Here is a 15,292-nt window from a genome sequence, read left to right on the forward strand (position 1 = left end):
CCTCGGGTCAACAGAATTCCTTACTTAGAATTTCTGGTTCGCAGACTTCATTTGGAAAAGTCGAAAATTTCCTCGATTTGGGATTCAAGATAAACCGGTGACTTGGGACACCAAAAGCCAAACCTTTCCCAAGTGGCGACTCTGAATTAAATAAATAATCTCATTTCGAACATTGTCACTTAAATTGGAAAAACTCCACCCGCGCATTTTAACCCTTCGGGGCGGGCGCGCAAAAAGGAGGTGTGACAAAACCCAATGGGACAAAACCTTGTAAGGGAAAAAGAGTACAACGCGTATTAACTCCCCCTGATGAGATCATCAGTTCACATCGTTGAGCCTTCGTATCCTAATCTTGTACACTAGTTTCTTGAAGGTTGACGCCGGTAGATATTTGGTGAACAAATCAGCCATATTATCACTTGAACGGATCCGTTGCACATTAATATCATCATTCTTTTGAAGATCATGTGTGAACAATGATTTAGGTGAAATGTGTTTTGTCCTAACTCCTTTATGAATCCTCCCTTTAATTGGGCTATGCATGTTGTATTTTCTTCATACAAAACTTTGGGTAGTTTATCACACTTCAAACCACATTTGTCTCGAATAAGATGTATAGTAGACCTCAACCATACACATTCTCGACTTGCTTCATGAATAGCAATTATCTCAGCATGATTAAAAGAAGTAGCCACGATTGATTGCTTAGTCGATCGCCAAGATATGACAGTGCCACACATGTAAACACATAACATGTTTGAGATCAAGTCTTGTATGTGTCAGATAAATACCCCACATCGACATAACTAATAAGATCGGTATTGCAATCATTGCCATAAAATAAGCCCACACCGGTAATCCCCCTTAGATAACGCAATATGTGCTTGATTTCATTCCAATTTCTCCTTGAGCGGAGCTATATCTTGCTAAGACATTAACTGAAAAAGTTATGTCATGCCTTGTAGTGTTAGTAAGATATATTAGCGCACCAATTGCATTAAGATATGGTACTTTAGGACCAAGAAGCTCTTCATTATTTTCATGAGGTCAGAGTGGATCTTTATTTATATCGAGTAATCTCACAACCATCGGGGTACTTAATGGATGTGTTTTATCTACATAGAAGCTCTTTAAAATCTTTCTAGTGTATGCTGATTGAAGGACAAAAATTTCATCTTTCATATATTCAATTTGTAGACCAAGACAAAATTTTGTCTTTCCAAGATCTTTCATTTCAAATTCTTTAAACAGTCTACTGCTTTAGGAAGCTCTCCGAGAGTTCTAATGATATTTGAATCATCAACATACATGGCGATTATAACAAATTCAAATCCATATCCTTTTATAAGGACACAAGGACAAATTGAATTATTCTTATACCCTTCTTTCAACAAGTATTATCTCGGGCGATTATACCACATGGGCCCTGATTGTTTCAATCCGTATAAGGATTTTTGAAGCTTTATTTAATAAATTTCTTGGAAACCTTAATATGCTCCAAGACAATTTAAATCTTTCAATGATATCCACTATACGTATATCAAGTTTTTCATATATTGCCAGATTAAAACCTGAAGTGACTATATCCACTATAAGAGAACATGTCTCCATATAATCAATGTGAGGATATTTACTAATTTTCTTGTGCCACAAGTCGTCTTTATGTCTATCGATTTGAACCTTTCGTACAAGAACACATTTATACCTCAATTGACTTTATACTTTCAGGTGTTGGACTATCCGTCCAACTTCACATTTTTCAAGTGAAGTCAATTTCATTGCGTATTTTCTATTTGGCCAATCTTTTATCCGTCCAAATTTCATGACAGATTTGATCTCAAGATCCTCGTCAATATTAATTATATTGAGCGCTACATTATATTAACAATATCGTCGACAATCATTTTATGTCGGTTCCATTATTACCCAATAAAGACATAACTTATTGAGATCTCTTTATTTCATTATTTTCAGGTACCTGAGCCTCTCCCATGAGGTCTTATGAAGTGTTATGTCGTGGTGCTCTTCTAGGGCACTTGCCTCCTTATTATGACCATTTTGAATATTTGCCCCTCTCCTTCTTCAAGGAGTTTTATCTTTGGAACCGATTGGTCTGTTACACTTCATGCGTGCCATAGACTCTGTCCCTCATGGAATTAATTCTATTTGGAGCATTAGCAGCTGAAATATGACATTTAGCTTTGGGTCAGCAAATGCTTCTGGCAATAATTTGTAAATGAATTATCACTTGAACTTCAAGTTTATATTTTCTTGTACGAGGATCTATATGTATTCATAATAATTCATTTCACGTATCACTTTCTCAGCTGCCCATTTTCTCCCCCTAATGTTGGGATCACCAACACATTTCCCAACTATCTTTGGGAACTCATCTTTGTGCATTTTGGTGGCATAATTAAATCATATAGCACATCCATATTTCTATATAGAAATTATTTGGTTCCTGACCCTGAACCGATTGTGATAGGGAGAAGTTTTTATAACTTGGCTAGATGCGTACAAGTGCTGCTGTATATTAAATAATAAATCTCATACCAAATTTTGTTTTTGGAAGTTTTGTTCTCATAACCAATGATTTAGCTATAATTGGAGGCATACAATTTCTGCTAAACCAACTTGGATTTAAACCAGTATTATTAAGATAAATCATCATAATTTATATTCTGGAATTGTGCTCTAATAATTTGAGCAAACAATCTTGCAAAAACCAAACTGCAAGTTGATAACAAATGCACATGTGACCATAAAATAGATGCATCTATTAAAATCATATAATAGTAAACGGTCCACATGGCAGGTGACTGGGCCCATATATATATATCACCTTTTATTCCTTCTAGAAATCAAAGGATTCAATCCCAATCTTTAACTGGTATATCATGAGAATAAGCAGCACAAGAGAATTCTTGAAGAATCTTCTATTCTTCAATATGTGTCAATGTAATTCTTAATTAATTTTTCGCATCATAATTGAACCGATATGGTCAACCGGTCATGCCAATTAATATTTATTTTAGTAAATCTCTAGTTTACTTGTGGCATATGATTCCAGCATCATGCTTATATTTTGTAGTACAAATAGAAAGAAGATCGGGTAACCTTTCATATTTACCCGGTATGATTATAGAAATATGAAGATATTCAATCTTCCTTTCATTTATAGTCTCAATATGCCAATCGCTTTGACTTATATATTTGAAACTCAAAAAGTTTCTTTTGAGACTTTACAATATCAATGTCATGAATAAGTTTATTCATCCGAGTAGTAACAAATTAGTTTTTCCGGAGTTCTTAACAACTTTTGTACTACAAGATCTTTTATCATACCATTCATATGGTAAATGTCTCCTTCGCGGAGAAAATTATATCATAATAAATTGTCATGGTCAAAATCATCATAAGCAAAATCATTTCTTGCTTTAATTTTGCCTTTAATAACTTTTATAAGGCATGGCAAAATAATATTTGGCATATCACATGTACGCGACCAATGACATATTCATGTAACTACACAATAATATTTATTCTCTTTATTTTACTCAAACCTCCCTTAGAGGTGAGTTGTGTGGTATTCATATAATCATGAATTGCATGTCTTTATTCATTGCTTTTATCACATATTGCCACATTCAACTTTAGGAATGGGTTTGCATTCTCAATGCTTATCATAAGTCACATTCTCTTCAAGGAATGAATCATAATCAACGACGTGCTTTATTATTTTCATACCAATTTGATGGTAAGCATTGCCTTCACATTTTGAAGGACTATTTTGAGAACCCTTATTGTTCTCCTTTTATAATCATAGTGATGATTATTATTATTTTGATATTTGGAACGCCCACGTTCATTGTTCAACCAATTGTCTTCATTGAAACTTATTATGCATTGTTATCACATTCACTTCAAGAATGAAACAAATCAAGTGGGACAATTTTCATGCCTTTTCATGAAAAATATATTATTTTTCTTTAGTCATCATTATATCATCAATATGGTACATTGGGACTCAAACCCAATGTCTTACCAATATAAAGGTATGTTAGGCCATAATAAATTGGGACTCAAACTCAACTCTTATCATTATGGAGCATCAGGACTTGATCCCGATGTCTTATTCTCAATTAATGGCATAATAGGCTAAACAATATTGAGATTCATTCTCAAGCCTTAATTTCAATCACATGCCAAAAAAATTATATACAACTAATTTGCAACTTAGCAAATCAAATTTGCTTTCTTAAATAAGTGTACAAATCTCAAATCATCGTAAAGCTTTATTAATTATTTGTAACATCTATATGAAATACAATCATTTGTAGTCAGAATATTTTTTCTAAATTCTATTAGAGTTTAAAAGGATCATAAAATCATTGTCATAATATTTATTGAGTCTCTCTCAAAAATATTGTTGTTTTCGGGGTATACCCTACCTATTGGATTTGATTTAACGCCATGACTTTCCTTCACTCAATTCAACCAAGCAATTAGTGAATAAATTTATCAAAAGTACACCTAACACATATATAGCATTAATACATAAATTCAGCATTTATATTACCTGAAAAGTGACATTATAGGTAACAACTTACCAGTTGTAGCTTGTGCATCATTCATATAAAATACTTACAAATGGTAAGTCAGTAGCAAGCATCAAGTAGGTCATGGATACTCAAAAATACCTCTTCTAGTAATCATATTAATCATTGTTTGCTTTCAAATGATACGATCATAAATTATGAAGTATATTTTCAAATAGCTGGTTTGTTTTCCAAATATCAAAGAAGTACTAATTAATCAACCTAGATAAAGATGTGAAGTATTTCTTGTTTTCTTCAAGATGATTTATGCTTTTAATCAGTATGACCAATTTTATTTTATTTTTTATTCCTTTTTTTGTTGTACTATATGCAAGTGTAAAAATCCAAAAGGAAAAAAAAATATTCATCCAAGTAAAAGAAAATGTTTAAAGCGGCAGGACATATTGAAGATAGTTAACACATAAATTATGCATAGGACAATTTATATAAAATATCCTTGGTTACCATGACATGCATCATATCAACAATTAACTGCTACTATGATTTTCACATATAGAACTTCGAAAATTTTATTCCATTCATGTGATATAAAAGATGTAATATTAATATGTGCTTATGCAATACAGGTGTAGTACGAAGTTGTGTGCATATGAGATTTTAAAGGAATGACAAGTATAAGATAATCATACCTTCTTACATTTCATTACTTACCATATGTAGTTTCTCTTTACATTTAACCATGTGATGATATGTATGGCTTCTAATTGTAATCTTTCTGGATGTAGAATTTTTTTTGTAGATATATATATAAATTTTTTTGTAGATATATATATATATATATATACAATTAGTTAGAGACTCGTGCTGATAACGTGTTATGAAATAAAGGCAATTTAGTAAAACATGAACAAGAAATAAAAGAATTTAGTAAAACATGAACAAGAAATAGAGATAGAGAGAAGGAAGAGATTTTCTTCTTCAATTGTGTGTATTTTCCTATCTATTACAAGGCCTTTATATAGACATGAAAAGTGAAGAAAATATGTCATGGAATATGTCATTGAACATAGAAAATATGTCATTGAATATCTCATTAACCATTTGAGAGAAAGATCATGGAGGAAGAGTAGACATCCACCATATTTTGATTTTTATCATAACAGATTCATCTTTTTCCGAATCTTTTTCCACTTTTTTCGAAATCAACGTTTGGCAATGAAAATTTTCGATTTTTACTTGAAAATGAATTTTAGAGTTTTTCGAAAATTTGAAAAACTCCAAAAAACTATTTTTCAAAATTCACTTCAAATTACTCATAAAAATTCGAAAACATCTCAAAATTATATTCATATCCAAACAAAACTCTAATATTCAAATATCATTTTCACTTGAAGAAAAATTTCACATTTTTTCTGAAATTTTACAATTCTTATGTCCAAGCGCCCACTAAACCATTCTGACTTTTTTCCCTCTTAGCTCTACATGTTCCAACACAAAAGCGTAGTATTCAAATGGAGCCGGTTTAGAGAAGTGGGCCCATTCTCTATCAAATTTCACATTGTGCCCCAATGAACTTGGTGATTTTTCGGTTATAAAAAGAAGTACAACATAAAGTTACCATTCAGCACCTTGTCTTTAATATGTTCAGTAATGAAGTTTCTCTTGTTCACCCAAACTAAAAGGCCTAGAAGAAGGTTTAGTATCGAACTGCAGAGGGAAGGGGTTTTGGCAAAGGGTATCAAAGATCCATGCAGCCTGCTCCAAGGTTATTCTCATATATTTATAACTCAAGCAATTCCTCAACCATTTGCATTTATCCCGCTCCAAACATAAGGTTAGAGAAACCAACAGGAACAAGTAGGACGAAATAGCTTCTAATTGACTGATCAGAATATTTGCTGCAAAACCTTGCAATTTGATATTAAAAAATTGTTGAATCCAAGGGCTTAAAATCTACAGGTAGCTTGGCAACAATTAACATCCCATTAAAGTTGCTTAACTTCCTTGTAAGTATCCATATATTGAACAGGAATCACCTAGTAACTCAGCTGATTAGCTTGTCTTGCTTTGTGCATTTGGCGACATCCCAGTAGTCTTCGATATGTCATTGCCGCAGAATGAGAAATAAATCACATATAGAAGCTTCAAATCTTCTCAAATAGTTTATGAACCAAAGAAGCCATCGATGTACAATTAAACGGAATTTGTTGTTTGCTGCTGAACATCTACTTGATCAAACCACTACACATGATGAATTTCAAGTTAGTTATACTGGCAGAATTACACAGCCATCAAGATTTTATGCGTATTTACCACCAAAAAAAAATAAGTTATGCATAAAATAAGACACACGTACTTCCGACGATATGCATGTCATCATAGTACACTAAAGTCATCTAGTTATGAGTCTCCAAACCTCTAAAAGGATTTGAATTGTTCATAATCACGGGCACAGTAATACAACCCCAACAACTGAAGCATCCAACTAAAGTACTAACAATCTTCAAAGAAAACAAAAGGAAAAGGGGGAAACGGAGAAGTAAAGAAGAGGTGCCAAAGCATAAGAGGATTTCAAGTGGCGTTGAATTCACAAGCCTAAGAGACAACAAGAGCAAATCAGAAGCAGCAGAAAAACAGTGAATAGTCCATGTTCTTACTGTTGTTGAAACTCACTGCTATACCATGACAGGCCAAGACGCTCACCACACAAAACACTAATAAAATGGTGAGATATTCCTTTTTTAAGGCTGATACTCCTTTTTTTATCAGGACAGCCTTCAATTGAGATGAAAAGATTGAAATATAATAACAAAGCTTTTCTTTGGGTGGGGGCGGGGGACTAGATCAGATTAAGTCGTAAAATGACAAAATTAAGCCTGAATACAGAATCACCCAACTCAGTTGGTCATGAACCGTATGGATTCAGTCATAGGAGTTAATACATAATGGTGCTTCAAATCAAATTGCACCAGGATCTTAAGAAATGCCAGTTCTAGTTGAAATCATTGAGCTCTGAGAAATTTAATATAAAAGAGATTCATTTCGTAACCAACCTCCACGTGATCATTTGTCTTGAAATAGGGTAAGTGTTTTTATAGCTATAGATGCTAAGAAATAAGAATGAATAACAACCTTCCCAATCACAACTGCCAGGGTAAAAGTGCGACTCTAAGACCAGCTTCTTCTGATACAAAAGAAGACCTAGTTGTGAAAAGCATAATAATGGGGAATACAGCACCACATGCAAATATGACAAACATCAGAACCACATCATACTTTGCTGTATTTGAATGGGTTATATGTTGATTCACTTATTGCATCTTTAGAAACTAGGAAAGACAAAGAAGAACTTATTCTAAAAGCTAAGGTTTGAGAACATCGGAGATCCCAAATCTCTTAAATCAAGACGTAACTGGTTTTACCATTAGTTAACCAGATACAAGATGTTATTTCATTCTCATGATGAATGCATGCAAATAGTCCGAACTGGCATCAGTTATTCCATGCGTGAACAGACTTCACATATTACTTCTCCAACTACTCTAAATTGGATTGCCAATAATGCATAAGCTAACATCAATTTGACTTCAGACAAAAATTTTAATCTTGAACTTAAAAATAAATTGCACAAATCATCTCTAATAATTTGCTTTGTCTCAGTTTGTCCCTACGAATCTGGAAGTCTTAATTCCATCCATGGTGTCTGGAATTTGTGTCAATTTCGTCAAGTCTATTCCTAATGTCTAGATTTCATAATTTAAAATACGCATTTGAAATGCTTTTGGCCACATTACCAGCATTTTCCGATCACATGATTCAAACACGACAAACAGGTCATGTTAAGAAAACTTTCCATTTTCTCTTATAATCTAGTTGACCTTTTTTTTTTTTTTTTTTTGGGGGGGGGGGGGGGGAGGGATGGGTGTTTAGAGGTAAAAATGGTTACCAGAAAAACTAAACTCAATTCCTTCTTTTTTTTCAACTATAGTTGAAGGCCCCTCACGCTTTTGCTAAGCAAATCACGTTTCTAAGCATAACCAAGGGCCAAGTCCTCTTCTGACCTGAAATGCTTTTGGCTACATCACCAGCATTTTCCGATCACATGATTCAAACACGACAAACAGGTCATGTTAAGAAAACTTTCCATTTTCTCTTATAATCTAGTTGACTTTTTTTTTTTTGGTGGAGGGGGGGGGGTTTGGGGGGGGGGGGGTGTTTAGAGGTAAAAATGGTTCCCAGAAAAACTTCCTTCTTTTTTTCAACTATAGTTGAAGGCCCCTCACGCTTTTGCTAAGCAAATCACGTTTCTAAGCATAACCAAGGGCCAAGTCCTCTTCTGACCTGAATTGGCTTACTGACCTTGAGTTCTAGGAAGAATCCACCACCTTAACCGTCTAAAGAGGGGGTTATGAAGATATATCAGCACCGAGGGGCAAGTTTAGTTGCTTTGGCACAGGTTTCCCTCACAAAAAAAGAAGGTTAACCAAATTACAAGAAGAATGAAAGTCCTATAAGATATCTCCCTTTTTACATTGATACAGCGAGGCTGTGGATCGGCTAAGACACTCAAAGATGCACATTTGGGAAAATAGGTAGGAGAATAAGCCTAATGGTATTCAAAACATCTTTTCCAAAGACTAAGAAGACATCAACTAATTCTGAATGTGAAGGGTGAAATTTAAAATTTTGTAATATTGGGTTCTAGGGACACAGTCAGAACAAATCCCAAAGAACTGGTACAATTTGAAATATTTTCTAATTTATTACTGTCAGAAAATCTAAAGGATCCATCTTTATTCATGGCGACTTAATTTCCATAATGAAAAACCTCTCAGTTAAAAAGGACCAGCATCCTAGTCAATTAGCAACAGGAAGTTAACTGGCAAGTGGAAGAAAGACACTTTACTTCATGTAGAATTGAGAAACATGATGTTCATGGCTAAGTCAATTTCGAGGTCTCTGTGCAATATTCTGCACTTTTATCCCATTAACTCACATCAGTTTCTTCAGATGCTGACTCCCTCTCCCTGCCTTTCTACTGTCATGTTTTTTGGTGTAATAATTACAAATTTGTAACTGCAACTACTCCTCTAGTTTTCGTCACATAACCTTGAACACGGCACATATAAATACTAACTTGTATCCAGTATATGAATTCAAAAACACTCGAGCATGGTGCCATCTCATTCATAGCTATAACAAGCTGTCGGCAAAGAACCAGATAAAAGTGAAATTTTCTAGAAGACCACCAGTATAATTCAATATATACAAAATCAAATAAATAGATACAAATCTTCACATGCTATGGAACGCTGAAGGAAGATGCGGTTATAAATGAACTTCTGGCGACATACAGCATATAGAAAATTAATATTACCTCTGCAGTTTACCTTAAAAGTTTCAATCAGTGCGTGCCACTCAAGTGTATATGTTCAAGAAATAACAGTGAAATACAAAGAAAAAGATAGATGTGGACAAGAATAGACAGAGAACATCTACAGAGTGCCAGTTCACATCATAATTAAGAAGCAGCAATAATAACAAAACCTAAGGAAAAAAACATTAGAACAGCTTAAAGAGACCAAATCAAAGTGATGATACATAGGCCAACACGATAGAGATAGATTATAGCAGAATGATAAAGCTTTTCCTCAAACGATGGTAATTCTATAACAGTAAGGAGGCAAATGGATGGAAAAGGAGCTTACTTGATCGGTATCTTGTAATGGGAATTTCTCGTAATTCACGTTTTATACACAAATATTCACCCAACAATGCCATCACCGCAAGCCCAGTAACATTCACAATCCACCATGTAATTGAGGAAGGCCAACCGCCATAGACAATGCATATAAAAAGATGGACGATGTAGAGTGTTGCAGAAAAATCTAGGCACTTCTTTGCCCTCTCAATCAAATAAAGTAAAATGCCAGCTCTGTTAAGGGCAACAAGACAAATTGGAAATTTAATTACGCAGGTTAATCAAATTCTCGAGAAATAATATTTTTCCACATGAGAACACCGTGCATAAAGGAAAACCACACAAGGTTCGAACAAGTAGACAACTTTGGAGCATTTACCTTATCCCAGAAAGGGAAAAAAAGAGTATACAACAATGGAGGAACAAAGTTAAAATATATAACTCATTCTTAACTCATCTTTTTGCTTATTTGGTATTGCATTTGCCTTTTGATTTCTTTTCTTCCATAGGATAAGGTCCCTCTTCCCTGTTCCACCAATTTATATTGGACAAATAGAACTGTAGAAGATGTAACACAAAGAGTACCAGCAGTAATATATTGTAACCTCCCCAGCAAAAAGAATAAAACTCCAAAACAAAGACGAGGCTGAAAGGATCAGTTCTCTAAAATACAGGTAACATGTCTTTGAGTTCCAACACATGAAACCCCAATTACTCAAAGATATAACCTTTATCTCACCAATTCCAAGCGGAATATTTTCACATAAAATGGGTAAGAGTTCTAGGGTTTTAAGGCAGAAACAGACTTATGATATGGGAATTAGTAGGCTTTCAATCACTAATGAAGGCATAACCAAAGATGAAAATATCAACAACGATACTTCTAAAGTTATACTCTTCACTAAGTTAATATAACTGAATTAAGTAACAGTCCTATAAGTAATTAAATCAACAAAAAAGGGAATAAACGAAGATGAAAGCTTATGAAGGGGTGGGAAATGATCTTTTATAGAAGAGGGTCAGTCTTTTGTTATTAGTTAATTTCTTGGCGCACCATGAAGTTGACTAGGTGCTATTTGTCTCTTTGTGCAGACTCCCTATTTTTGCATATCGTTTGTACTTTGCAATTTTACTTGAACAGTGTAGAGAGAATTTCTCACCACCAACAACAATAACTATGCTGCAATCCAAGCTAGTAGGGGTCCGCGGCATGAATCCTCAAAATCATAAATGCTCTATTTGGGTCCATAGTATTTCAATACTCCGTACTTAAGGATAATCTAATACTCAGTTTATGTCACTCTTTCCTGTTTAGTCAGTCCAAAAAGAATGACATCTTTTTATATTAGTTCAATTTAACCTTAAACTTCCTATTACCCTTAATATAGTGGTCTATAGCCACCACAATTTCTATGGCTTGTTTTAGACCACAAGTTTTAAGTCTTTCTTTCTTAAAAACCCTTCTTAGTCAAACACCAGCACATAAATTGGACAGAGGGGATACTAGAGTTCTCCAATGAACTCTAGTAGTTATAGCTCTAAGAGTCTTCTAGTTGGTATTAACCATACAGATTTCTTTTTTTTTTTACAAGATTTTCAACCATTTGTTTCTATCTTTTGGTATATCTGCCCCAATGAAATTTTTCTCACCGCATTAATAAAATTAGTACCTTAACAGAAAAGGGAATAGACGAACCAATTTAAAAAGATTTTTAACAATAACACAATTTATCAATATGACCATAAAATTGTCAAAAAACTCTAAACCACAAAGCTGCTGACAACGGATTGCACCAGATTATGTGCGAAGACAGAAAAGAAAAAAAATGAAATCTCACCCTGCAAGAGAACTTAGGAGAAAGGAAGCAATGACGCACCATCCGGTTACAGTTGAAGCAGTAACAGCAGCATAATCAAAGAAATAGACAAGATTCAATCGAGAAACACGAGTCCCAACAAGAATTGCCAAGAATATCCCTAGTGTCAAATAGTATAGGCATTGAAGACACACAATTTGGGCAACAATTAGCCAAGGATCCCACACCACCGCACCATAGAACATGACTGTTGATGAATTCTTCCCCACAAAAACACACCCAACAACTTTCCAATTCCCCCAAAATTCACAAAAGAACTCACACCAAAAGTACAATCTTCGATGATCTGTTGCTGAGTTCTTCCTCACAAACAAACACCCAACTCTTCAACTCCCTCAACACCCACAAAATTACCCTTTGATCTGAACCAAAATTCAACTTCAAAATACACCAAAGTTCAATTTTTATGACTGGTGCTGAGTTCCTCCACCCAAACAAACACTCACCAAAGCACTCACTGATCTGAATCAAAATTCAACCTCAAAAGACACCAAAATACAATCTTTGATTGCTCTTGTTGAGTTCATCCACACAAACAAACAACAAATTTCCCCAATTCCCTTATAACCTACCAAAATACTTATTAATCTAAATCAAAATTCAACCTCAAAAACACACAAAACTACAATCTTTGATGACTGCTGCTGAGTTCTTCCACATAAACAAACAACAAATTTCCCCAATTCCCTGAAAACGTTTTATTAATCTGAATCAAATTCAACCTCAAAAACACAAAAGAAAAAGTATAATCTTTGATGACTGTTGCTGAGTTCTTCTCTCACAAACAAACACTCAACACTTTGGTCTGAATCAAAATTGAACCTAAAACAAATACACCAAAAGTAACAATCTCTGATCTGAATCAAAATTCAAAGCTAAGTATGAAGCATGAATTGCAATAAAGCATATGTTATTATGTGAATAGGGAAAGGAGATACGTAACCTTAATTTCGCCGGTAAGAAGAAAAAGCGTTAAAGCGAAGAGAAACTGAGATTCAGTTTTTGAAAATCAAAAGCTGAATTCTTTGTTTTTTTTAGAAAAAAACAAATAAACTTATATTCAACGAATAATAGTTTGGTCACTGACCATAAGAGGAGGAATTTAGGGGTAAAAATAATGGAACCGTAAAATCGCACCAAATTAAAAAGTCAAATCAAACCGATTAAAAAATTCGTTTTATATTGGTATTGAGTAAAAAAATCCGAACCAAACTAACATATAAATATATAATTTTTATATATACTTTTAAGATTTATATAGAATTTTCTTTAGAAAACGTCTAGAAATATTTGGGATTATCTTGCGGATATAATATATAATAATATATGAAGTGCTCCATATTTATTAACCTTAAATAATAGATTGTATGATCACTTTCTCATCAAGTGTTACTGAAATGTGTTAATTTTTTTGTTCTTCCATAGTATGATCATATGTTAAGATCTGCTAAATTATCTTTTTCGAATGTGAAGTGATTATTATTGTTTAAGTATCATATTGATTTTTATGTTTAATTACTAAATTCGATTAACCTTGAAAGTGTACATCAACGAAACATTATTGTCAGACGACTAAAAAAAATAACTATTATGTGTTACTAAGAAAATTCTCTCATAAGAATATTTTAATAGATAATATGTTTGTCAATTTTTTATATTTTTACTAAACATATATATTTACTTATCAAAAATTTGACAAAGTAAGATTGAAACAATATTTAAGTAACAAAAACCTGAAAAATCCGAAAATCCGACAAAACCGAACCAATCCAAACTGATATAGTTAGTTTGGTTTGGTTTTGATAAAAAACGAACCAATTCGGTCCATGTACACCCTAGGGAGGATTATTGGTAGGGATAAGAATCGACACTAATTACGGTTTTACGGATGTATTGTTGAACAATAAAACTTTAAATACAGTCAGACCTCGGTATAACAACATCCCTATATAACACTCATTCACTATAAAAGCCTAGTTTTTCTCAGAACCGATTTTTTTATGTTACAGCATTCTGCCTATAACATCAACATCTTTATAACAGTACGTTCTTTGTAAAATTACCCCTTTATAACACTCATGCAAATTTTCTAAGATTATTACTAATAATAATTCTAAATATTTAAGCAAATATTTTATATCTTTAATGTACAACTTATTATAGCTATATATATTATTTTAAGGATAGCAGTATGTTCCATGAACATATGCACATCAAATATTGTTATAACTAAAAATTTACAAATGATATATCTTGCATTAGAAAAATGCCAAAAGATATTTAAAAGATCTATTTATACTTTTTGAAGATATGCATATCATTCTTTTTTTTATTTGAAGATGTACACATAATATATCTTATATTGGACAATTACCAATAATATGTAAACGTAATTTATTTGTATTTTTTAATTGTGCTTGTCTTAGAGTTTAAATATTTGTGTGTTTAGTTAAGAATTTTTTAATAATATATTAGATTTCTTTAGCATTTAATTCGTGAAATATTTGTATCTTTTGAGATTTTGAATTTAAACATTTTATTAATCTTTTATATATAATATTGAAAAAGAAAAATAATTAGTTTTTGGGTAATTTTTGTCTGTAACAACCAAAATATATTTAAATGTCAAATGTTATTATAGGTATATAACAATTATTCACTATAAAAGCCGAATTTTTTTGGAACAAACGATAATGTTATAGAAAGGTTTGATTGTACTTAAGAGTGCTTTTTTAGTTAAATCGGTGAATGTAAGATATTTATTTAATCTAAATCTATCTAATCTAATCAAAATTTGGATACACATGACACCCTAGTCAAATGTTACATTAATATATAAGACAAAGCATAAAGTGTCGGTAGGATCAAAGTGGATAATATATACCATAACCTATAAATTCGTATATTAATTTTTATAAGATGAAAACTAATTAAACATACTATTAGGAAATTCTTAAATTATTGATTTGCTTTTATATCCTTTAAATATTAGTTATTTCATCCAAAAAAAAGGATAAAATTGAAATATTAAAACCACTTCCTAATATGATTTTGCATGGAATTCTAAAACCACCTATTCTTGAAGTTCTAACTTCTAAACCATACAAATTGAAATTAGTTTTTACCACTATATAAAAGGTTTGTTGTCTCGG

General features: G+C 32.7%; 1 protein-coding gene across 1 annotated transcript; it reads right to left on the reverse strand.

Moving 5' to 3' along the window:
• Positions 1 to 6,160: 6,160 nt before the first annotated feature.
• LOC107824159 (uncharacterized) lies at positions 6,161 to 13,191 on the reverse strand. The gene is made up of 3 exons (XM_075240883.1): positions 12,102 to 13,191; positions 10,271 to 10,497; positions 6,161 to 6,803 (listed from the first exon to the last, which is right to left on the reverse strand). The coding sequence occupies exons 1-3, from the start codon at positions 12,323 to 12,325 to the stop codon at positions 6,796 to 6,798; spliced, it is 459 nt and encodes a 152-aa protein (XP_075096984.1). The 5' UTR covers positions 12,326 to 13,191; the 3' UTR covers positions 6,161 to 6,795.
• Between the last annotated feature and the right edge of the window lie 2,101 nt (positions 13,192 to 15,292).

This window comes from Nicotiana tabacum, chromosome 20 (genome assembly GCF_000715075.1).
Source record: "Nicotiana tabacum cultivar K326 chromosome 20, ASM71507v2, whole genome shotgun sequence".
Lineage (NCBI taxonomy): Eukaryota > Viridiplantae > Streptophyta > Magnoliopsida > Solanales > Solanaceae > Nicotiana > Nicotiana tabacum.